The sequence below is a fragment of the Lissotriton vulgaris genome, chromosome 9 (assembly GCF_964263255.1).
Source record: "Lissotriton vulgaris chromosome 9, aLisVul1.2, whole genome shotgun sequence".
NCBI lineage: Eukaryota > Metazoa > Chordata > Amphibia > Caudata > Salamandridae > Lissotriton > Lissotriton vulgaris.
This window is the reverse complement of record NC_141697.1, coordinates 863,651,632-863,678,436: the sequence shown is the minus strand read 5'-3', so window position 1 is coordinate 863,678,436 and position 26,805 is coordinate 863,651,632. Positions and strand designations below refer to the sequence as shown.

General features: G+C 44.7%; 1 protein-coding gene across 3 annotated transcripts in view; it reads left to right on the top strand.

Moving 5' to 3' along the window:
- Positions 1 to 26,805, top strand: part of LOC147692380 (cytochrome P450 2A13-like) — a 1,200,227-nt gene that overhangs the window by 808,136 nt on the left and 365,286 nt on the right. For all 3 annotated transcript variants that reach the window (XM_086938606.1, XM_086938607.1, XM_086938605.1), the window contains exon 6: positions 23,793 to 23,934. In XM_086938606.1, the coding sequence (XP_086794732.1) occupies positions 23,793 to 23,934 (142 nt within the window). The remainder of the gene's footprint in view (positions 1 to 23,792; positions 23,935 to 26,805) is intronic.

Here is a 26,805-nt window from a genome sequence, read left to right as displayed (position 1 = left end):
AGGGCTGGAGAACCTTGCTAGCACCATTGGTCCACTTCAACCCAGGCTCGGAATGATGGGTGCAGTGGTGCTTTCCGGTGTCAGGTTTTTGGTGATCTGGACTTCTCTCTGATGTCTTGGATTGCTGCAAGGTGCAGAGGAAAAGCTCAACTTTGCCGCAGGAGTTCCTGGTTCCACGCAGAAGTGGTGGCAGTCCTCCTAGACTTTTGGAGGCACAGTAGCTTGCAGAGTGAGTCGACTTTGCCTAATCGTCTGGTGCACAGCAGACAGGCTGGCAGGGTTAGTGCCAAGTCTGTTGCTTCTTCCATAGTTCTTTCTTTCAATTGGCTCTTCAGTCCTTCTTCTTCTTTTCGTTATCAGAGTCTGATTATCTGGCGCCAGGGCCTTCTTAAAGTACTGGATTTAGGGGTGTTGGGGTAGTGTATCCTAGTAGCCAATGGGCTGCTCACTATGGAGATCACAATGCCCCTATATGACTACTTCCTGTGGGTTTAAGCCTTTCCCAGAGTTTCTTAGTTTGCCATCACAAAAGGAGGCAGTCTCTGAAGAATCATATCTATTTCAGGTAATGCACCTTAGGGGTGATACTTTTCTGATTACCTAATTTCCATGCCTATCCTGATGCAAATGGGTTCTGGTCAAGAAGGGTTGACATCCTCCTTTGTGAGGAAATCCAGATTCAAATACCAAAGATGGCAGGCTCTTGGAATGCTAATTCACAGGTCATCCTGTAGGGAGGGGGTGTAAACACCATTTTCCCAAGCAGGTTTTGTTCCTGACCTCCTGAGAGCAAAGGTCCTTACCCTTGGGTGTCAGAAACTAATGTGTGGTGGCAGGCTGGCTAAGACCACTCTGTTAGCAAACCATTGGTTGGTAGATTTTCAGGGGGCACCTTTGGGTATATGTATTAATAAATCCAGTACCAGAATCAGTGTGGGTTTCTTGATACGTGATATTTGATACCAAACATCCATAGTTCAATTGACGCGTTCATGATTACCAGTGTTCAGCACATGTACTAGCATTATTTGAACTGACCAGCATAGGGGCGTATCTGCTCATGCAGTTATGCCCACACATGTAATATAATGCACTCAGCCTTAGGGCTATAAGGCCTGTTGTAGGGATTATGTACAGATATTACATGCAGTGTTAGGGGACATGACAGAGGGTGTGTGACTTGTCGCGTTTTCACTTTTGTCTTCACCAATACATGCAGCCTGCAATGGCAGTCTGCATGATTTTGGTGAGGGGTCCCTTAGGGTGGCATAATAGGTGCTGCAGCCCTTAAGAGCCCTCTTTGGTACATCAGGTCCTAGGTACCTTTGGTAACATTTACTGGGACATTACAGAGGTTGCTCTAGGTATTGCAAATGGGGGTACAATTGTATAGTTTTGGGAAAGAGGTCTGGCACTGGGGACCTGGTTAGCAGGATCTCAATGCACTTCCAGTCAACATCACATCAAATACCATGCAAACGGTGGAGGTGACCATGTCAATAAGAGACTCTTTTCTACACCCCAACCCCAAATAAAACAGAACGTGACTAACCTTTCCCAAGATAGTCTCCATCTTCTAAGTAGAAAAACCTGGAAAGGCCATCTGCATTGGCATGGTCAGTACCAGGCTTGTGTTCCACTGTAAAGTCCATACCCTGCAGGGAGAGGAGCAACCTCAACAGTTTGGTGTTTTCAACTTTCATTTGTATTAGTCATCTGAGAGGCCTGTGGTCATTTTGAACAAGGTAGTGAGAGCCAAGCAAATGCACAGTTTTTGGGAAAGATATCTGGCACTGGAGAACAGTCAAAATCAGACCAAATACCAGGCAAAAAGTGGGGGTGAGCATTTAAAAAAAGATGCACTTTCCTACAAGTAAAGTTTTGTAGAGTGGAGTGGCATTAAGTGGAGTGTTGTACCCCGGAGGAAATTGGAGTGTCGTAGAGTGGATTAGAGTGGTGTGGCATAAATTGGAGTGGCAGAGTGGAGTGTCGTAGAGTATCTCGTTGTAGAGTGCAATGAGATTCAGTATCATGATGCAGGGTGTTGTGGTGTAGAGTGTCATGACATAGAGAGCAGTAGCGTAGAGCAGACTGGCATAGAGTGGAGTGGCTTGGAGTGGACTGGAGTGGAATGGAGTGGAGTATAGTGGAGGGGCATACAGTGGAGTTGTGTGTCCTAGAGTACTGTGAAATGGTGCGACATAGAGTGGGGTGTCAAAATTCCTTAGAGTAGAGAGGCTTAGAGTGGGGTAGTGTAGAGTTTAGTGGCATGTCATAGAGTGGAGAGGCATGTCATAGAGCAGAGTGGCATGTCGTAGTGGAGTTGCGATGACTGGAGTGTTGTCAAGTAGATTGTTGTAGAGTGGAATGGGATAGAGTGTAGTAGAGTGGAGTGTCATTGACTTAAGTGTTGTAAAGTAGAGTCAATGAGAGTGTTGCAGAGTGGAGTTTTGTAGAGTGTAGTTTCATACAATGGAGTGTTGTAGAGTGGAGTCTGGTAGAGTGGAATGAAGAGAAGTGGAGTCGCATGAAGTGGAGTAGATTGTTATACAGTAATATAAATATGGCATAGAGTGGAGTAGAGTGTCGTAGAATGTGTTAGAATGGAGTGGCATATATTGTGGGAGAGTGGAGGGGCACACAGTGGTGTAGAGTGGAATGGTACACAGTGGAGTAGTGGTGAAGAGTGGAGTCACATAATAGAGTAGAGTGGATTAAGTGGTGTGGAGTGGCAGAGAAGGAGTTGTATGGAGTGCCATAAAGTGGTGAATAGTGGACTAAAGTGTCCTAGATTGGAGTGTCATAGAGTGTTATGGCGTAGAGTGGAATAAAGTGCCATGGAGTGCAGTAGAGTGGAGAGGCATAGAGTGTGATAGAGTGGAGTGGTACAGATTGAAATAGAGTAGAGTGGTGTACAGTGGAGTAGTGGAGTATCTTGGAGTAGCATGTCATAGAGTAGAGTGGATTAAGTGTCATGAGGTGGCATAGAAGGAGTTATTTAGAGTGCCAAAAAGTGCTGAATAGTGGAATACAGTGTTGTAGAGTGGGGTGCCATAGAGTAGAGTGTCATGGAATGCTATGGCCTAGAGAACCATGGCATGCAGTGTTGTGGTGCAAGTGTTGTGAGGTTGAATGGAGTGACATATAGTGGAGTGGCTTTGAGTGGAGTGGAGTGGAGTGGCAAACAATTGAGTGGCTGACAGTGGGGTGCCATACAGTGTCATAGAGTACAGTGGAGTCGTATGTTGCACATTGTCATGAGAGTGAAGCAGAGTGGTGTAGTGTGTAGTGGTGTGTGGTAGAGTGGAGTGGAGTGGGGTGTCATAGATTGGTGCGTTGTACCGTGCCTTACAGTGGAGAGAAGTTGAGTGGAGTGGCATATCATAGAGTGGAGTTGTGTGTTGTAGAGTGGAGTGGTGTCAAGTATTGTAGAGTGAATTGGAGTGTTGTGGAGTGGAGTGGCGTGTCTTAGAGGGGTGTGGCATAAACTGTAAGGTCATTCAGTGGAGTAGAGTGTTGTAGAGTGAAGTGGTGTTGAGTAAATTGACATGATAGAGTGGCATGTTGTACAGTGTTGTACAGTGTCTAAGAGTGGAAGGACTAAGAGTGGAGTGGTGTAGAGTGAAGTGGCATGTGATAGAGTGGAGTGGTGTGGCGTGCCATAGACTGTAGGGTCATTCAGTGGAGTAGAGTGTTGTAGAGTGAAGTGGTGTTGAGTAAATTGACATGATAGAGTGCCATGTTGTACAGTGTTGTACAGTGTCTAAGAGTGGAAGGGCATAGAGTGGAGTGGTGTAGAGTGAAGTGGCATGTGATAGAGTGGTGTGGCGTGCCATAGACTGGGGTGGTGTGTTATACCATGGAGTGTCATAGAGTGGAGCAGAGTGTCACACAGTGTATACTTGCAGTATTGTCCCTTGATGCATTCTTTGTATCCTAAGGACACGGTTCTCAGGGGGTCAGGTGCTGGTACCAAAATAGGCAGGCTCATACAATTGGCACTCATCTAGTAGTCTGGCCAGAGAGGTCTAGGATAGAATGGACCAAGAAAAGGATCTCTCTGGGTCTCGCCTTCACCTTACCCCATGCACATCCCATCACCCTGTTTACACAGCAACAAACCAAGCCATAGCAGTAGGACATCAGGAAAGTTTCCAAACACAAAATCTCAAACTTTTTTTCCCTTGACGTGTTCGCTCCCCTTGTAAAATTGGAGCTACATGGACAAGGACAGGCCAAAAGAACATGCAAAAAAAAATGCAATTCCCTATTTTGCTAAGTGCCACCTACATACCAAAAGGCCGTTTGTGATTCCCAAACGCCGGAATTCTGCGAATTCCGGGGTTTGCTAATCGCAAAAATTGTGATTCCTTATTTTGCTCAAGCATTTGAGGAATCGCAATTTTGCGATTCCTTAAACGCTTGAGCAAAATAAGGAATCGCAATTTTTGCGATTTCTTATTTTGCTAAGTGCCACCTACATACCAAAAGGCTGTTTTTGATTCGCAAACGCTGGAATTCTGCAAATTCCGGCGTTTGTGAATCGCAAACTCCTACTGACATATGCCCCTTTGTAGGGGTGTAATAACAAGGGAGAATGCCAGTACTGATACACTGATCAATGACTAAGTCCAACCAAGATACATTGACCACCGTACAGTGTATCTAATGCTTTTTATTTAAAAAATCTTATTTTTGATTTCTTAAGAATTCCAAAACATTAAAATACACAAAATATTGTACATAAATATATTAATCAAAAATGGACACAGAAAAAGGTGCACAGAATTCACAGGTATACTTTCATACACACTACTCCAATCATGTCACAAACACACCTCACACATTCATCCTGTACAATGCTCAAACAAACAAGGAATTAAACCACCGGATGACAGAGCACTTGGTCTGCCGTAATATAGAAATTAACTTTTGTTGGTTGTACATACACCTTCTAAACTAATAAACAAAGTACTTAAATTCTTTATATCAAAAATTAGGTGTATAATTGCCACAAGTATTGCAGATATTAAATGAGCAACTTGGCAACCAGGCAGACCAAATGGTCTACGCGTTTCGAATCCCACAAATCCTAGGGACTCTCTTAAGGACCGACCAAACTCTGTAGAAAAAAGAAAAAAGAAACTATGTCTCAGACCTAAGAGTCTTTGTTGCTAGGCCTTGACTTCAGCTTACCAGAAAGCGTGTAATCACACTGCTGTATGACCAAGGAGGGAAACAAATCCATCGATCCACCTTATCATTCAAGGGCCCCAAAAGGAAAGATGAAACAGAAAAGGAGAACCATAAGTTCGATGATTTAGCCAATCTAACTAACGGATAATAGTAGGTTACGCTATGCTTACCTTCGGGCGCCTGAAGACGTGGAAGGGGCTGGCTCGTCAAAAGTCTTATAGTCAACGATGTAGAAACATCCTCTAACCATGGAGGGGCGATCATACTGAAATAAAGAAAACCAACGTTATGGCGCTGACGGCATGCGCGTGTAAATCTTACATGTAGCAATGGTAACTAGTGCATGAAGTGGCAGCGCTTCTGGACCCCTCATCATGGTAACCGAACGGCTGTCGAAACGTGCTTACTAGCTGGATTGTCATATCCCTGTACATGTGTCATCAATGGTAATAGGTACACCCTCTGGAAGAGTAGGCAGCCTCATCTGAACACAAAAACATTAGGCGTGAGTTCTCCATTTGAAAAGGGAGCACATAAGGGAACCTTACGTCCATTGAATTAAAATAATGCAAATGCATTCTGGCGTAAGCATACTTGCAGTAAACCTGTTATATATCTTAAAATCAATCGTGTTATTAAATATGTGGCTTAAAATGATTTGGGTCACTATATGGAATCATATGATAGTACATGGTCATTGATGGATAGTACACTGTGTATCTATGGTTCGGTATTGTACAATCAAACATGCATAATCTCATAAATCTTTCAAGAACAATAGGTAGCATTTCATAATCACAGGTAAACACAATTGTTTACACAACCGAGCTTACGCCTGAATGCTTTTACTTTATTTGAATTCATTGGACGTAACATTCCCTAACATGCCCCCTTTTCAAGTGGAGTACGCACATCTAATGTTTATGTGTTCAGAATGAGGCTGCCTACTTTTCCAGAGGGAGTACCTATTACCATTGATGACACATGTTCAGAGATACGACAATCTAACTAGTGAGCGTGTTTCTCGCCCCGTTCGGTTACCATGGTGAGGGCTCCTGATGCGCTTCCACTTTGCACATAAGATACCATGGCTACAAGTAAGATTTACATTCGTAGTAGGCCTGAGCTGCACGCAATTGTAATGTGATTTATATGTATAATTGTGTTATAACTTACTTGTCTCTTCCCTATTGCTCAGCCAGAGTGAGTGCTTGTGTACTTGATGATGTTTTGAAAGTTGGATGTGTGTGATGCCATGGGATGCCTGGGGGTCTGGAGTTGTGTGGAGTGGCAGTTGGTGGATGCAGGCTGAGCAGCAGGGAGGCTGCTCCTGTGGTGCTTTTGTCATCTTCACTTATTTACTTGAAACTGAACTTGAAACTAAGCTTAATTAAAACCAGCGTGTTCTATATACCTGACTCAAGGACTTCCTTTAATTACAACAAATTGTTTGTATTCATGTACTGTAATTTCATTGTGTTTCCTTGTGTAATAACCTCTGATAAGTCTTTTGTGTGTTTATATGTCTTGGGTTACTTTATTTAACGTAACCACAATATGCCTTTATAATCTTATATATATGGTTTCATTATTTGGTAGTGGTTTGTTTCATAGCTACTTGAGTAGTTTGCAGAATTATTTTAGTGACTTTTTTCCAATAAATGGTAATTCTACGCCGGTGGGTATAAAATAAGAAAGTCCTTATATGACCTGCTAAAACATTTTGGCGATATCACAGGCCTCGGAATTAATTGGGGAAAATCCTGTATCTTCACCCTAATATAGTGTGGAGTGCAATGTTACTGGTGGGGCTGGAGCCCAGGTGATTGCCTTGGAGGTTTGAGACCTTCCAATACCTTGGTGTCAGAGTGAATCAGGCAGCCAAAATGTTTCTTGTTGACAACCATGGTAGGGCCCAGACATCAGTCCCTGGGTTTTTTCTTTACACATTTCTCCTTGTCACCTATGGGATGGGCTGTAATAACCAAGATTACAGTTCTTCCATGGCTTGTGTACTGTTTTGCTGCAATACCAGTAGTACTGACTAGATCCTTCTTTGAAGAACTGAGGGGGTTGATTCCTGATCTGATATGTGGTGCTGCTCCGAAAAGGGCATCTATTCAAATACTTAATCGGCCACTGCGGGAGGGAGGTCTGGGTGCACCTGATCTCAAGGTATATTTTGCAGCAGCACAATTACAGTGGCTGGTTGGGGATATAAGTGGAGGAAATTAGGGCAGTTTGGATGGCGATGGGTGACATTGGTGTTTTGGACTGATTGCAGACATCAGCAGGCCTGCCCAGGGAAATGGGCAGGCTATAGCCTATAGCTAAACTTTGCTGAAATAGATATATCCAGCCCAGGCACAGGTGAATGCCTTACACCCCATGGTTACCGCTGTGAAGCTTACCTGGGATGAACGCCTTGCTAGTGGCACATGGCTCGACTCCGTGACTAGAGACAGGGGTGACCCAAGTAGGTAATTTATAAGAGGATGGTGCCCTGCACTGCTTTCTGGACTTGCAAGACACATATGGGCTAGGAGCTGGTCTTTTCCTGCCTTATAATGCATTGGTCCTAGAAACCCAGAGCATCTGGGTGGTGGCACATCAGGAAGCATGGCTCCATAAAAATGACCTACAATGCATTATAATGCATGGGGTGGGTATAGGGTGGTCACTATGCTCTACTCTGCTGTGGAAGCTACTGATAGGGACCATACACAGCACAGTAAATCTCGGTGGGAGGAGTGTTTCGGGGCGGCACAGACTGTGAAACAGTGGGGATGGCCCTAGAGCAAGTGGTGGGTCTCTCAAAATGCCCGCCTGAAGTTTATGCTGTTCAGTTACCTGCATCAACCCTACCTTACACCACACCAGCTCCATAACAAGTTTCCAGATGTGGCCCTGCTGTGCCCATGTTGTAGACACCCATATGCCACCTTTTTGCATATGGTGTGGGATTGTCTTGCGCTAGCACAAGTGTGGGTGCAGGTAATGGAAAACATCTCAACAGTGAATGCTGTGTGGTTGTCTCCCGATTCTCTATTGTGACTGCTAGGGATTGCTACATGTATGAAATGCAACAACTTCTACATTAAACTGGCAGACCTGGCCATGGCCCTATTTAGGCGCCTGGTAGCAATGTCTTGGAAGGCAGCACAGCGCCTCTCAGTGGATTGTTGCCTCTGATTTGTATATGAATGGCCATTGACAGAGGCGGATACCATGTCTCATAATCTGCTTATTAGAGGATGTGCTGGAGCTGCTCCACTAGGGGATACATATGTGCTCAAGCTCCTTTACAAATGACATAACCTTGCACCATAGTTCCCTTTATTTGTTGCCCTGGCTGTAGCTCCCCTGGGAATCATGGGAGGTCTGTCTTGTCCCTCCCTGATTTACTAGGGACCTCTGAGCCAGTTGTTCTATGTCCCATGGTCTTCCGGTAATCTCACACATTGGTGTCCCTGTAATAAACGTTTCTTGTACTGCGATTATGTTATTGTGCTTCAGCTGCTGCCTGCAAGGACCTACTCTGGCGTTTAATAGTTTTAGTTATCATAACTCTGCTGTTTAATAGTTTTAGTTATCATAATTGTAACTTTATATTTTTGGCAACACCCTAAATAAGTGGAACAACACTGGTCAATAAATTCACTGTATCATTTAGAACAAAGCATTTCCATGAACATGATCTCAGTTTATGCATAGCCCACTAATTTCTTTTCACGTTGATGTCTTTGATGTGAACTTCAATGCTGATCTATCTATTGACATATATGTGATCTGATGCTGTGATATGTAAAATGCTGATAAAGAAATATGTTTTTAAACATAATTTTTCCCTGATACCCCTTCCTCTTGAATGGGATGTGGCTCTGTGCTCCCCAATTTGGGCACAGAGTGGCAACTTTCTAAAAGTTGCAGGAGTTTAATTATGATAGAAAATTCGAACTGGGCATCAGGTCCTGTTCACTTTATTAATTAATTTGATACTTTAGAGTACCCAGTTAGGTATTGCCATTCACAAGTTAGCCAGGCCGGGGTGCCAGCTGGTAACCCTGTATTAGCCAACAGGACTACTAACTTTTTCCTCCAAAACAACAGTTTCAAAGTGTTGGTGTTAGGACATATGAAAAATATCTTTCCTGTTTAATATATAGCTCTCTGCCATAGGGCCTTCTTTAGGGGAGACTTAATTATAGGGTCAAGGGAGTAGTGGCTTTGCCATTGATTGTAATAACAAAGTCGAACTAGCAGTGTCCACACTGCTCCTCCAGTCTGCAGTGGCAAGCTGGGAGCCATTTTGTCCTTTGTCACACTCACTGTGGCACAAACAGTGCTTCGGCCCTGGGTGGATACTGTCATACGTGCCCTGTGTACCATATATTAGGGACTTTTAAATCAGTAATGAGGTTTGGTTAGCAGGATTCTGTCCACTCTCAGAGTCGAAAACCCAGAAACATCAGTTCAAAAATATGGAGGGAACAAGCAAAAAGAGGCATTTCCTTACAATACGGCGCATTAATTCAATTCTTACTTATGAATACCCCCTAATTGCTTTTTAGATTATCCTAATTTGCATCTACTTGACTTCTCTGTTACTATGCCCAAGGACGATTTGAACAATCTACAACTACTACTAATCATGATTGAAGATCTGTTGATTATGTAGTCATCTACAGGAATTTTAATATTTTACTTGAAGCAACGGAAAGCCCCCTACCTCTTTAAATATATAGGTTTTAGCCAATTGTTGAACATGTTCAGCTATTGCAAGTAGTACATCCTTGATGCTATTTTTGAAAAGAAATGCTGATATTTCTCCCCGTAATGGGCGTTGCATTGTATTTGGTTTGACCACTAACAGATAACATTTCAACTGCTGATACCCTATACAAAATCTGTTTAAATACTGTACCCTTTCCCAGGTGAAAAACACTGGTCAAATATCTTCATAAAGGCTGAATGAGCAAATTACTCTGGTAAAGATTCTACTTGCTAATTTTAAGGAGTCATTTGAGGATGACTTAGAAATGCTGTTAGTGTGATGAACTGTATCCCTTTCAATGACCCTATAAAATCCAGGGTCTTATCTCCTTCTTTCCCCTGGTTTGACCTCCAACTTAATAAAACAGGATTGTGGGTCAAGATGAAAGGATAAAGCAGCTTTCAGAGGTTGGTAACTGATAACAATCTGGCTCTAAATTAAGCCAAAACGTATATTGAAACACATTTTCTTTATGGGAATTGTGGTAACGCTTGAGGTCTCTTTAAAGTGATCTGGAAGGCACTTTCTCTAGATAAGCAACTTTCACTTGTGTGAGTATTACATAGCCCGATATCTACCTCTTACTCAGATTTCAAACTCAGAAAAGGGGCATGACAAGCAGAAATATGTGACTACCACACCGAGTGATGCATATCAAAGTAATTAGGCAGTTTTCCTCCAGTAAGTATCAGCAGATGTGACCTGCTATCATTGCCTTGAATAAAATGAAAGGGTGCAGAGTTTATCATACAGATAATTAACGGGTCTTGTAGGAACTCTTATGCCTGCACAAAAACAGATGCAAAATAATATGCCTAGACATAATTTAAAACTTTTCCTAACTTGTATGTGTGCTGTACAATGCAGCACAGGTGCAGGGTCAGATAGGGAAGGGTAAACAAAGTATTTCAACTTTTAATTGCTGCAATCTGGGAGAACATGTGTAGTGTGCTCGGGCCCCGCTATGCTCTACTAAGTGACTCTTACTAGGGGTGTGTGGCAGCGCTAGAGCAAGACCCAGGGCACCGGCCTTTAGCTTTAAGGTTGCTTATCCTTAAATACTGAATGTAAATACTATAATTAACTTGCAGTTACATTACATCAAGCATTGTCTGCCAGATCTCGTCTCTTGCACTGGAACATTACAAATAGTCTGTATTAACCTATTCCACCATGAGTTCAGTGAGAACACAGGGGCAGGCCGGCAGACAACCAACAAGAAGGGGGTGGGAATAAAGCCCCCAAGCAGCCTGCCAAGTGAGATGTGTCTACTATAACTGAGGGCAGAGAAACCACAAGCTCGCAAATGCCATCCTCACCAGATTGTACATAACATAAGTATTTGTAAAGCGCACGTTCACCCAGAGGCATCTTGGCACTTAATAACAGATGTTTATTGTTACCCAACTCAATGGTCCTCATTTTATCAACCTCAGTTGGATGAAAAGCTGAGTGGACCCGCCGGGATTTGAACCTGTGACCATGAGGTCAAACACAGGACCTTGGAGGTGGATGCATTAGTTCACCGAGCCACCAGACCCATCAACACGTGTATATCTCTCTTGAAATCACCATTACCTAAGCCCCTAGGATCACAGATTATTACTTGCCTTCTAATAACTATTCCTCTGGTCGGGAGGACAAGAATTCAGAGAACTTTGTGTCCTGCCCCTTAGTAGGTGACTCTCAGGGGCCTCCTAGTGCTGCACAAGGAAACGTCCATGCCAACCATGGCCCCCTGTATATGTACCGCTCAACACTGATTACCACAGCTCAAGTACCCGAAAAGTGGGACACTCGACTTGACTGGATTTCCTCAGCGCCCCCTTCTTTGACTTGTTTATCTGTAGTGCCTTGAAACATTACAGGCCCCAGTATGGTTCTTGTATGTCTCACAGCATCTAATCCACAGATTGCAAGCAGAGCCGCGTCAGTGCTGGTGGCACGCGGTGCAACAATAATTTTTGGCGCCCCCCACCCCATGACCTCCTCCTCTGGATTCTCTCAATACCACCCGGCAAAAGTGCCCCTCATCTCTCCAATCATAAGTTATTGCTAAACACAGCACACCCTCTGAGGTCTGCACCCCCCTCCACAGGTCAGCGCCCAGTGCGGCCGCACCAGTTTCACTGCCCTAAAGCTGGTCCTTTTTGTAGTGACCCAATTACCGTCTTTAACTCTGATTCTGAGTGTGTGTACCTGGTACTGACCTGCTAGACACCACAACTACAAGAGAGCGCACCCTCTGTGTTGCCTCTCCCAACTCACGATTAATTAATAGTGTCTCTCTGCCTGAATCAACAGCTTCTACAGAATTGCCCCAAATGAAGAAGGAACTCAAAAGGCTTAGAAAGGCAAGGGGTAAGCGTGACTTTGACTGCCCCATACCTCTTCCTTGTCTAAATCCTGCCTCAGAGGTTGTTCCCAGCAATACCCATCTAGCCGGTTTGGTGGTCACTCTCCCGTCTTCAGTCAAACATCCTTCTAGAGATATTAAAATGTAACCCCTGTTTATTCGCAACTCAGCAAACATGCTAGTCCACATAGAGGGTAGTGCCGAGGTAGGGGAATCTCCCCTTTCGCCACCCACATCAGGATGCTTTTTCCATTACCATTCCAAGCTTTATTTCTATTTGTAGACCATAAAAGCAAAAACATAAAATACATACAAGGCTAGCTTGAACAATACAAACAACAATGGCCGTTACAGGATAAAGCCATATACAATGAGTTAAAATAATTTATAACAATTAAAAAGATTTTTAAAGTTTTAAAAAACAAATTAAACAGTGATTTCATTTGTTGGTAAAATCAAGATAATAGGAAATGGCAGAGGAACAATTATCATGTGCAGGATTTAGTTAAAAAACTTACGGCCCCTGTGTCACATGGAGTTTAGAAAACAGGACACAGCAAAAACAATCGGGGTGACTATCCTTTTTGCACTGGTAAAGAAGCATAAGTATCCCTGAAGATGCAGGGGATCTACAAGCCATGTCTCTTGTCGAGCCACTACGTTGAACGTTCTAATGTAGTCCATAAACTCTGAATCAGATATTTTGGAGGCTAGGCCGTTGATGTTCCATGAACATATACGTAGTAGGTCACCATTGCACTCACTTGACTTTGGGATGTAAATGTAAATGTATTTGAGCTTATATAGCGCACAGCTACCCACAGTGAGTTTCCCGGCGCTTGCTTAGGGAACCCGTCCTGGTATTCCCTGGCGCGATAACCCATTTCTGGGCATCCCCAAGGTGAAAGCCAGGCATCCCGCCGCGAGGGGCCCTTGTGGAGATTAAGCAAGCTATTGCCCAGAGTTACAGAGTGGGACTCCATGATTGGAATAGGCACAGAGGCAAAAATTGTCAGGTCCGGGGAAATTTGAGCCCAAGACCCGCCGAGGCAGGGAATTGAACCCTGGTCCGGGCCAGACCTCTGGATCAGGGTCTGCCGCTCCAACCACTTGAGCCACACTTCTCCACCGGTTTGTCCATTGGGATGGTTTGTCATTTGTTGTTATTTATTGTTCTGGCTATCCATCTTAAGTCTGACAATCCAGTTGGTGATGTTTTTCCATCTCCGATCCGTCGAGTGATGCCGGTTTGTTGGTCAATGCTTGTTCCACCTGGCCCTGCCGCTCCTCTGAGAACAGAAGTTCTGGGGCTTTTTGCGATGACCTGGTCCTCCACCTTTGCCACCGGAATTATTATTTCCGGATATCTTGGCTTTGTGTATGGTTCTATTATTATCCCCCAATTTTTGAAAGTCTCGGCTTCGGCTTGTATTTTCTGAGTGATTGCGAAGGCGGCCTAGCAATATATGTATCAGCCACAAGCACCCTCACGGTAAAAGAAGTTGGTCTTCTACAGCCTCGCTGGCAGTAAACTTTCCTTTGGCGCAACTAAAAACAGGTAATGCTGATACCAATTTCACTCCTATGCAACTACATGGAGGAGTGCATAAGGGAAAGACCTACAACAAATGTCATGCTCACTGGGGACTTCAATCTTAACCTCATGGGCATCACGCAAGAAGACGAAATCCTAATTCAAAACTCAATTTGGGACATTCCACCACAAGGGTGGTCGCAAATATCTAAACAAACAAAACTAGGCAATCAGACTCTAGAGAAATTGGAACATTTCAACATCAGGGCTCTAAATGGAAGGTTTGCCGGAGACAAACCTCCGGCCTCAACATTTCACTCAACAAGAGCAAGTAGCATATTAGACTACACTTTCATCTCACTACCATTATTTCATTACACAACCTCTTTTCGGATAGGTAAAAGTACAGACAGCGACCATTCCCCTCAAGAAATTACTCTTGAAACCGCGAAGCCCAAATTTGAGCTATCCAACGAACCAAAAGAGTCGGTCCATACCATTAATTAAAAACAAATCAAATACTCGGCAGCAACTGATGAAACTCTAATAGAAAGGGCAAAACAGCATTTTGGGGCTCGCACTGGATCAAGCGAAATTGTTAAATGGGAACAATTTACAAAAGCCATGTCCATCTATGCTACAAGACCCAAGCCACAGGCAAAATCAGGATACGGCAGCTCGAGAAAATTTACTCGAGAGTATGAAGTAAAAATCGGAGGCACAAAAACATCAATTTACCGTACGATGAAAGAACTTCAACAGAAACCCATGGATATAGTGAAGCATGACCAGTTACGGAAATTAAAAGTAACATTGAAAAAACTGGGAAGCTAATAAATACATGGAGGATTATTTGTGGGCAAGACTTCACTCTGATAACAAACGGAACAATGGGGCAAGGTTCTGGAAAACCATAAACTCCTTCATAAGACCTACGCATAATGGGGTTTCATCTAATATCACAGAAGAAACATGGGTAAGTTATCTTGGAACCCACTTTAATCAGGCCACGGGAAACAACAAGGCGTTAATACCGGACTGTGAGATGGACACTTGCAAAAAATTCAAAGTACAATCACCCCAAATGCACATTAGCGTCCAAGATGGTCAGAAATTGATTTCAAATGATGATTTGCTGAACTTACAAAACACTATCCAGCGACAAATTAAGAAAGGAAGAAGTGAGGGAGCTCCAGGACCAAATGGAATCCCGCCAATCCTCTACAAACAAGACGTGAAAGGCTGGGCAGCAGCTCTCGAACCTCTTTTTTTGGAGATAAGACATTACAACATCCTGCCAGGCTCCTGGAAGGGCTCTATCATCTCTCCAATTTTCAAGCCAGGAGACAAGGCTTCCCCTCAAAATTATCGATTGTTGGCCTTAATTGATAATGAGGCAAAGTATTTTGCAGGCATACTCCTGGAGAAGTTGTTGGCATGGGCCGCAGAGAATTCCCAAATTCCGGTCAACCAGACAGGCTTTGCCAAATCAGTAGGCACAATGACCAATATTTTAACAATGGGTATGCTCATAGATAAGGCAGAATCAAATAAAATGCCCATCCATTTTTGTTTTATAGACTATAAGGCCGCCTTTGATCATATAAATCAGAATATTTTATGGTCAAAACTGAATGGCTGGGGGATATCGAGACCTCTGCTGGATCTGCTGATCAACCTTCATACAGAGACCTGGGTACAGATAAAAGTGGGGGATGGTTCAGTTCTGTCAAGGCGTATACAGACCAACAAGGGCTTCAAACAAGGCTGTGTCCTGGCCCCCACTCTCTTCAACCTGTTCTTAGGCGACCTTGTACCGATCTTAAACATCTGCAATTCCCACGCTCCTAAATTAGGAGGGCTCCAACTACCCTGTCTTCTATATGCAGACGATATAGTCTTAATAAGCCACACAAAGGTGGGGCTTCAACATCTTGTGAATGCAACACACAGCTACTCAAAAGCAAACGACCTGACAATAAATGTGGAGAAAACTCAGTTGATGACCATCAGTAAGAACAAAAGAAAATCTAAATTGTGGTTCTGGAACAACACACAAATTGAAGACACGCCAATGTATAAATATTTAGGAGTAAAGATTGATAACAGCGGGCAGTTTACCGCCCAGAGAACGAGTATCAGAGGAAAAGGGCTCGCTCTGGCAATCTCTTTAAAAACACTAAACAGCAAACTCTCTGGTCCCTCTCTTTTACCTCTGGCACAAGTAATTCGTGCCAAACCTCTGCCTACAATTACCTACAGGAGCGAGGTACTTAGAGGCAGAGACGCTAAGATCCTTGACAATACAATTATAGCTGCCTACAGAATTATTTTTAGCCTGCCCAAGCGAACCTCACCAGCACAAATCAGGCTAGAGTTTGGAATCCAACAACAGCTCCTGGCAAGACAGGGGGCCTATATTTCAGCCTGGGACAAAGTGAGGAAATCCAAACAAGGAACTATAAACGAGCACCTATGGACGGAGCTAGAGGAACATCCATCCTCAGCAGCAGCCAAGTACCTTACGAGCAGCCTGGCAAATACGGGATTAAAGCAGCTTTGGGACACCCCAGCAAATCATACAACATTTAGAAATCTGGTCAAGAAATCCATCAAACAATTATTGTGGGTTCAAGATAAGGCAGCCCTTTCAAAAAGAACGCATGGCTGGATGACCCTGAACTCTTACTCAACAAAAGCACCACAGAGCTACTTTGGTGTGGGTTATGCCAAACCCGTTAAAATGTGTTTCTTAAAGTATAGGTTGGGCTTGCTACCCTGCATTCAAAATTTTCCACGCTGGCTAAAAGTCAAAGCAGGCTCCCTCTGTCGGTTATGCGGCCTAGCGCAAGAGGACTTGTTGCACCTGCTATGTTCCTGCGAGAAACTGCTGGATGAACAGAAATATTTGCTGAAACATCACTTCAATCGACGAGGGATACGCACACGAAGGAATGCAGTTCTTGCCTGTTTTGCATCCCAGGACCCCCAGCTGAACTGTAGTTTTGTGAAATTTATGAAGGTAGTGGAAAAGAATATGCCAAAAACTAATCTTTAAAGGTTTCGATATAGTCTGACAAAACATAACAGCACCCATCGTCACGGCTGACTTAAAGAGAAAAATGAGGATACCGGGAAAACAACAATATTTTATAAAACAAAACTGAATCAAAATTTTAAAAGACTAACCTAACAGGATGAAATTTTGTGCCTAAATGAATCAAGGAACTGTGATTGTGTTTTATTGGTTTTATTAAGCATGTAGTTTTAAAAAAAAAACTTCTTTTACTCTGTTTTTGTATGGCAATGGTTTTAAGTAACTATGCTAAATAAAATTACTTACTTACTTACAATCGGGGTGAGTGTCGGCTCTCAAGACTTAAAGGTCTCCCGTGACTGTCTGTACCCCAGGTTCAGACATAATGGTAAAAGCCAGTAACTCCTAGGTACATCATATTCTGGGCAAAAGAAGAAAACATGAATGGGGGTCTCTTGTTGGCTGTTGCAGGCAGGACAGCTAACAGGGGAAGCTTTTGACCCGTTCTTTGTAAATGCGTGGACCGGTAAGCAACCCAATCTAAATTGTACATAGAGTTTCCTTGCTATGAACGGATGTACCTCATCAAGGACGGGTTCAAATGAATACTGGTCTTTAAAATTAAAGAAGTCAGGGGTTAAGCGGCCTGGTTTTGTACTCCCTTGAATTTCGGCCAAATCTGAACTGTCTATAAGTTTTGACTAGTTCAAGCTGTGATATTGTCAGTGACACTTCCTCAGGGTGGGTCCATAGGTTCGGCCGGCCTAGTCTACGGCACAGATATTTTATGTGTGTGAACCAGGGTAGTTAGCCCAAACGTGGGAGCCCCATAATCGCTTTGAGTTCCGATTGGTAGGCTATTAGCCCGGGGGTCGCCCATAGCCTACGCCAAAAAGTTAGAGGTCGCAGTCCAATCTCCTAATCTATGGGTCTTCTCCCAAGGTCCATACGTAGGTTTATGAGAGGGATGCCTTGCGGCAGGCCCAAGAGCTGCCTCATAAACTTGTTCTCGGTTTTGTCCAATCCACTTACAGGGAGGTGTCCCCAAAGTTCTGCCCCGTACATTACAGCACTCCTGATTTGGACTTTGTATATCTCAGTCACTGGGCCCGGTTGTCTAGATGTGGAGTTTCTATACAGTTTGGCTAATCCCCCTGCCATCTGTGCTAACCTTAGGCCTGCCTTTTCTTGACGCCCGTTGGGCTAAGTAGCGCTATGTAAATCACGCTTCATTCATTCATTCATTCTGTGGGCCCCAGCCGAAGGTTTGCCTCAGTTTTACACCCAGGTAATGGAAGACAGCTACCCTCTCTAGCTGGATACCATTTAGGGTAGGATTAGGGCAAGATGTTTTACTAGGATTAAATACCATCTACTTGGTTTTTAGTGTATTAATCTCTAGGCCCCTGTTTTTGCAGAATAGAGAGAAGCTGTCAAGGGACCTTTGTATGCCCATGAGCAACTTAGATAGTAACAAGGTGTCATCCGCAAACATCATTGCTGTCACCTTGCCACGGGCGAGCTTTGGGGCATCGTGTTGGATACCTCATATAGTTGGTCCACCAGGGCATTAATAAAAAGACAGAACAGAGTGGAGGCCAAAACACACCTTTGCCTTACACCCCTGTTCACTGAGAACCGTGGGGTCAGTTCTCCATGTTTCCCAAATCTCACCTGAGCAAAGTTTCCAGTATGCAATCACTTGATCAAAGAGAGCAAGTAGGGCAGAATATCCAGTTGCTCTAGAACTGCTCAAAGTTTGTCACGGGGCACCATATCAAAGGCTGATTTAAGGTCAATGAAGATCAAATAGAGGCTCCGACCCTCTATAGTCACCATCTTTCAATATAATAATTGGAGCCTGAAAATGTGGTTGATGGTAGAATGTGTTTTGCAGAAACCTGTCTGGTTCGGACTCAGAATCTCACACTCATCCACCCAGGACTGGAGGCGCTCCAGAAGAATCCAGGCAAACAGATTCTGGGATATATCAATCAGGAAAATTGGCCTGCAGTTGATGGGCAGGAGGGGAGATCCCTTCTTATATACTGGGAACATTTTGCCCCTGAACAGGTATCTGGGATTTTCATGCCATTTAGAATGGCATCAAATATTACACATAAATATGGGCCCCAGATATTGGGCTGCTCCCGAAATAGGTCCCCGGGAATCTTGTCGAGACCAGAGGAAGCTTCCCAATTGCCCTAAAGACTTCGGTCAGGGTGAACCCTAGATTGTCTTCAAAGGCGTTCCCCACATCAGTTGGCGAGATTTCCCCTGTGGGCTCTATAGTGTCCTGGGTGGAATAATATGATTGGAAATGGAGTTTCTAAGCATCTGCTGCAATATTCAGCTCAATGGTTGAGTTCTCTAAGTAACTGGCTGTTCGAACCACAATGCTTTTTCAGTATCGGCACCTGATGCAGATGACCCGATTTATCAACAGGCATCTCTCATACCACCAATAGCAAGCCTCCAGAAGTAGTGACGCAGCAAGCAGCTCGCACAGGCAATTTACCTACAAACAAACTCTAGTTTACCCCACACTACGCCTCCTGGGGCAAATATGTTGTACTAAATAGAAACATTATTCTGAAACAGCTTGGGGTAGTTGCTGGCATAAGCTATTTTAATTCTACTCACCTGGATTCAATCGAATTTAGAGAAAATCATGCCCAAAGGGGGGGGGGGGGAGAACATTACCATCGCTCCGTGAAGTACCTCAGATCTGCCTGACTCCATGTGTGCCAGCTCAGGGACAATTTTTCTACATGATAAATTGAAGTTTCACTGTATTACCACCTCGTTTTCTTGGCCTGTTGGTTCCATACCGAAGTAAATCCAGTGCATAGGAGCATGCAATTAGCTCTGATTTGTAATAATTTTTGCCGATGCCACTGTCAACCATACATATGGAGGCACTGGGTCACTTGTGAGATGCTATCTTGGAATTCCAGCAGTCTGTAAATAATTCCACAAGAATACATAGTCTCCTTACTTTTACCACAGGCCATGAACTTTTGATTATCCTCTCAGCAGTTATTCACAACTGTTCCATATTTTTTGTGCAGATTTGATATACCGCAAACTCGACTTGAAGGTATTGGAGCGCTTTACCTGAGCACCGGTTACGTTACACATTCAGGCACTGGGAGATTAAGGGCCAGATGTAGTTAATCCCAGATTACCGATTCTTAAATACCGAATCATACCGATTCGGTATTTAAGAACTGGCATTCGGGATGTAGGTATTTTTACTGAATCAATTACCGATTCGGGAATATTTGGTAATCACCAAATCGGTATTTACCAATTCGGTAATTGCCATTGATTTCTATGGGCCTTGAGGCCCATTGGAATCTATGGCAATTACCGAATCGGTAAATACCGATTCGGTAAAATTACCAAATTGACAAGGGGGACAGGGTGTCACTTTAACACCCTGTTGCACCCCTGATTCAGGCTTGTGTGCCATGTGACACACATACATGCCCTCAGGGCATGTATGTGTGCCACATGGCACAGGTGTACATGCACAGATGTGTATGTACACAGGAATTCATTATTTACCATGCAATTGTATTACTTGGTAAATAACGAATTCTTAGGGGCCTGTGGCACTGTTTCCACTGCCACCTACAAATAGATTTACCCATTCGGTATATTTACTGAATCGATATTTTACAGAATCTTTAAATTTACTTAATCTGTAAATTTACTGATTATGTAAAATATAGGCCCCCTACATCTCAATCACCAAATACCGGTCGGTAACAGCCGAAATCGGCCGTTACCGACCGGTATTTGGTGACCTACATCTGGCCCTCAGTGATTTGCCTTGAATCATTACTGTCTGAGGCACTTATAACATCACATATGGGCCAAGCGTATCCCTCTACGCCCTTTCTCAAAGAGCCACCGGATCTTCATGTGATTTATTCACACCTTCTCTTTTGCACCAGGATCACTTAGGTTCATAGACAGTGGTCAGATTCTGGAACTTTTCACCATGCCTGACCGACACTCGGCCTCGGATACTACATGAGTTGGAGATGCACGACGATCCAGCAGTTCTCCTGGAAGTGCCCATTCCCCCAAACTCTGGGGCATATTATCAAGGACCGGTGTTAAAATTATCGCCGTTTTATCGGCAAGAAACTGACGATAAACCGGTGATAATGGGCTTGATAATACGCCCTTGTTAATTCCCATAGAAGCCCATGTTAACATCAGAACATGGACTTCTATGGGAATTATCAAGGGTGTATTATCAAGCCCAATATCGCCGTTTTATCGGCAGGAAACTGCCAATAAAACGGCGATAATTTTAACACCGGTCCTTGATAATATGCCCCTGAGTTTGGAATTTGCCAAAGGCTCACGACTGGGCATCATGAACTTTTACAGTAACAGCCCAGAAGCAGAGAGATGCAGTATCTTGATGAAATTAGACTGTAATCGAGACTTCCTCAGTGACAGTGCAGGCAAGGAGTTGGGCATGATCTGGGGAGGCGATTTTAATGCTCATCTTTGATCCCTGGATCTTGAAGACGCTTAAGGCATAGCTGACTGTGAAGGGAATCCTTCCTCCCACTTTTCTCATGATGTATTTTGTAGTTGTTTTTCTAAAAATCTTTTTTTATTAGTAGCAAGCACATCAGGATCAAGGTTCAGACAGTATTGTAGAAACAAGGATGAAATATACTGTTACCCTGCCAAGGGGCCCCTTGGTACAATTCTCATAACACAGTACAGCGTCTTGGAGGAGCTGATCTCCCAGTTTAAACTAGCCCTCATTACAAGTACAACATTTCAAAGCCACTTCTGTACCACCCTAGAGGGAATCCCTCTGTAATTGCTACCCTCCAGTCACATTACTACTTTTAATTTTACTTATTTTTTAATAAACAAAACAATTAAACATATTTAATGCCATTGACAGCATCTGGCGGTAGAGGCATCCACCCCACATGGTATATATGTGTCTATGTTCAATGTTCCGGCAATGTTTTCACATGATGCACTGTCCCTCACCTCTTGTCCCTGTCCCAGCACGGGAACTTCTGGGTGGAGAGAGAATGATATGGAAGGAGCATGCGTGGTGGGTGGACTAGCAGTGGGGGCACAGCTCCTCCACAAGGTCTCCGAGGGTTTTGAATGTGGACCCAGGGGTACTACCTCAATGTCAATTTGGGGGAACCAGACTTTGTACTCATTGTGTAACTATGGGGGGAGCCAGCTGGGGGAGCTAAGCTGTGTAGGTGTCCTGGTAGCGTCCCCAGAGCGATCAGAGTTACTCCCTCCAAGGTGATCTGTCCCCTGCATGATACCCAACATAATGCCCCTGGTCTCTAGATCCCGATCCACGTTTTCATCTGTGTCGACAGCGCATAGCTGAAGTGTTTCCACTACCCCCACATTCGCAGAGGTCCGACCTTCATTTCCCTGGAAGGGGGGGGTGTGCCTAACTTCCAGTGGATCGCTATGTGGCGTTTCGACAATACCACCCCGAGTGCAGCAAATTTATGCTGCATGCGGTTTGTGGCCCTGGGAATCAGCAGCACTCCCAGAAGATAACATTTGACTGAGGGCTCAATGGAGAGCTTCTTTGCCCTCTGCAAAGTTTCCAGCACCGTGCTCCACTAAAAGCAGAGCATGGGTCAATCCCATGTTGCATGAGCTAAATGGACAGGGGTGTTGCCACATCTCAGGCACTTAGGTGAGTGCAATGGGTCAAACTTAGACAAGCACAGAAGAGTCAGGTAGGTGCGGTGGAGGTAGTTGAACTGTGTGAGCTTGAATCGGGCATTGCTTGAGAAGTCCTGGACCTGCGCAAATGCATGTTTCTATTCCCCCTCTGTTAATGGGACAGGCAGGTCTTCCTCCCGCCTGTTCCGAGTCTCCGTCAGGTCCATTCTACAGTCAGTTTTAAGGGTCTTGTATAGCAGGGATATTAATCCTCGAAAAGAGACTGGGTCTAGGATGGTGCACAGGGTACATGATTCCTCTGCCTTCTGCAGCACACATAGATTGAGGAAAAAGCCTTTTCTGATTGTTTTTGTGCAGGAAGTTTTCCCTTCCTGCACAAGAATAATCATCCCTACAATGCAGTTTTTCCTTCCTGCACAAAAATAATCATCCCTACAATGCAGTGCAAAGGTGCATGCGTTGGCGCACGGCAGCCTATTGTGTGCTGGCCGTGGCGAAATAGACAGGAATGCTCTGTATCTGATAGATATTGCCCACTCCAGCCCTTTTCTTTTGCCGTAGGGCAGTGCAGCAGCAAGGCCTGCGGCGCTGCCCAACAGGCAAAACCTCATAAATGAAGCCTGTGATATTTCAGCAGTGAAATGCCTTACTCACTAGGCTACACAACCCAGCCTCTCTTAAATCAGTCCTCCATGTGTCAGTTTGTCAGGACAGAAGTCATAATACAATTTGACCATATATTTAAGTGCTGGGAGATTTACACTGGATTGCTTTTAAAATGTCTGCTTCTTTACTTTCAAGGTCATTCTTCTAAAGAACTACATTGTCAATAAACTCGTTATAAAAGGCTATTTATTGCACAACAACCTAGAGCTTATCCATGGATCTGCCGTAGTCTAGCCTAAAAAGGAGAATTCTGCAACGAAAAGACATGTAAAGTAACTTTCTCTATATGCTCTGAGGCATTGTGATAAGTTGTTCTTTCTCGGCTTATTGGTTGCCATTCTGCCTAATTCACGCAGGGGTTGACAAACTACCTATCCAACCAACCATTTCTTCAGGCAATCTCAATCTATCCGGCTCACAATTATGTCTTATGGATCAACCTCTTTATTGCCCACAGTGCTGATCTATAGATTTGCAGATTAAAATAATTATAAATGCATTACTTTTATTTTATTTGTAGGAAAAAGACAATCCATCATCTGCATTTTCCATCATGAATTTAGTAATGACAGTTATGAACATCATTCTTGGTGGCATTGAGAGTTTAACCAACACTACCTCATATGGATTACTTGCTCTCATGAAGCATCCCGAAGTTCAAGGTAGAAAATATAACTGTAAATTGAAATTTGATTGAAGACTGTGAATTCATTCCTTTGTCTGTCAGTATGCTTTTTTCACAGTGTCTCTATAACGTACATCACTGTAAATATTGGTGATCCAGTGGACTGTTGAGATCATCCGAACTTCCAACAACTGATTCACATAAAACCAGTACATTGGCGTCAGGTTGGAGATTCACAGTTCAAGATAAGACTAACAGCCTGATTCATGAAGTAAAATTGCGCCCGCAATCGCTGCGAAAATGCAATTGCGGGCGCAATTTCCGTAATCGGCATTCATCATCAAAATAGCGAATTCGCAAACACAGAATAGCGAATTCGCTATTATATTCGCAGAATCCCGGCAGGTGAGCATTAGCGATTCGGAAAATGCGAGAAACCACGGATTCTGCGAAATAAATAGCGAATTCGCTATAGATTCGCAATCGGTATTCAAGAAAAATTGCTAATAGCGAAAAACCCAAAAATCGCATTTTGCGCCGCGCAAAATAAGGACAACTCAAAGCAGGTGGTAACCTTAAAAGCCATGCAAAAATTACTTTTAAAAAACCGTTGTCCAATCACCAACAGGTTCTGTCCTGACCAATCACACATAAGGACAATCATCAGCAGCAGCATTAGGAGTCCCACAATGCCTGGAATGTACATGGTGGTGAGGCGTCGAAGGCTACAGTGATTAGCACGGAGGAGACGCAGGATCCAGGACAGGATATTCCGCCAGCGGGTCACCTTGCTGGGCCAAACCAGAGAGCAGATATATGCTAAATACAGGCTGAATGGGGAAATGATAATGCAGCTAATACAAGACCTTGACCCCCTGATGCAGCACCCAACAAGCCGTACCAATGCGGTGCCTACACATGTGCAGGTATTGTGTAGCCTGCACCTCCTGGCCTCCGGGAGTTTCCAGGGGATAGTAGCGCCTGCTGGGGGGATATCCCAGCCCACCATGTCACGCTGCCTCCACACTTTTGTTGACGCCATGCTCACCCAGCTACACCGTCACATCAAATTCCCCGCCAGCCAACAGGAATTGGACATGACCAAGCTACAATTCTACAATGTAGCCCATTTTCCACATGTGCTCGGATGCATAGACTGTACCCACATCGCCATCTGCCCACCAGCTGCCATGGAGTATATGTTCCGCAATAGAAAGTCCTACCACTCCCTCAACATCCAGATGGTCTGCAATGCTAAGACATACATCACTGACATTGTCGCACAGTACCCAGGGAGTACCCATGACTCCTTCATATTCCGGCCCAGCGGCCTCCACACACGACTGGTCAGGGGAGAGTTTGGGGAAGGACACCTACTTGGTAAGTACACTTTGTCGAAAATGTCACATTGCTAAGATGTAACAGCGCAGCACAGGCAATCACCATCTGTTCCTCTCATTCAGGTGACAGTGGCTACGCCCTCCGTGAATACCGCCTGACCCCATACCTCAACCCTGCTACACCCCAGCAACGGCGCTACAATATTGCACACATACGGACAAGGAATTGCATAGAAAGGAAATTTGGCCTGCTCAAGAGCAGGTTCCGCATACTGCACAAGACAGGTGGGGCCATGTATTACAGTCCTGCAGTGTGCTGCCGCATTGTGGCTGTCTGCGCAATACTACATAACATTGCAACCAAGCGCCGGATACCTGTCGACATCTCTGGCAGTGAATCTGAAGGGGACAACCGGCCACCTGCACATGCGCGCCATGCACGTGGGGAGAACCCAGCTGAAGGCCACAGACGTCGCAACCACATCACAGTGAACAGTTTCTAGTACACCCTCTTCCATCACCCCACAAATCAACAATGCATGCAAAATGTAATGATGACACAACGCTAATGTGTGTAGCAAAATAAATGTATTTGTTCAATTCACAAAAAAAAAAGGTTTCAGTACAACTATCTCCCACAAACAGTATTACAGCATACTGCTGTGTCATAGGACATGGCAGGCTTAAAGTCAGCCTGTGCCAATGAAAGTCAAATGTTCTCAAGTGCGCCTACTGCGCGTTGCGCCCAAGCGCCTCTGAGGGGCATCCTCCTCCGGGGCTTCTGGACCTGGCGTGGGCCTGGTGCTGCGGCTGTGTGGTGGATTTGTGAGGCTGAGTGGCTGCTGATGCTGGATGCCCCCTCACTAGCATCATCACCCCCCACAGTGGATGGTATTGCTGGAGGGTGTAGTGCCGTAACGGCCGTGGTGAGGTGCTCCAGGAGCCTGGTCATGTCCTCACTGCACTGGACAAGTTGGTGCTGCTGTGTTAGGGACCGCCGCGCCAACAGAGAAGTTGCATTGGCAGCAACATAATTCGACCTGCTGTAGGTGGCCAGCCAGCTCATGAGTTGACGGTGGCGGCGGCGTGCTGCACTGCGCTGTGTGGACATCGCAGCGGTGTTGGCCTCCATGGCTGCAGCCATGCGGGCCATCCCCTCACCCACACCTGCCATGGCTGCAGTCATGTTGTCTATGCGCTCCCCCACACCTGCCATGGCCGCCGTCATGCGGTCCATGTGGTCTGCGACTGTGGCCACATTGCGCCCTATCTTATGGAGCTGCAGCTGAATGGCTCCTTGCTGTCGTGCCTGGCGCTGGTGTATCCTCAACATGCGTCTTTCAATGCTCAAACGCGCCAGTCCCTGTCCATTGCCCCTCCTGCTTGCTGGAGTGATGTGCTGGCGAGACCTGCCACGCCTGCCCTGCTGGCCTGAGTCTGTGGCTGGCCGCTGTGTCGCAACTGGCGCAGGCCCAGATGTTGTAGCGACAGCTGCTGGGGGTGTGACAGCTGGCGTTGCTGGTGCGCCAGATGCAGGGGGCACAATGGTAGCTGGCCTGGTGCGGCTC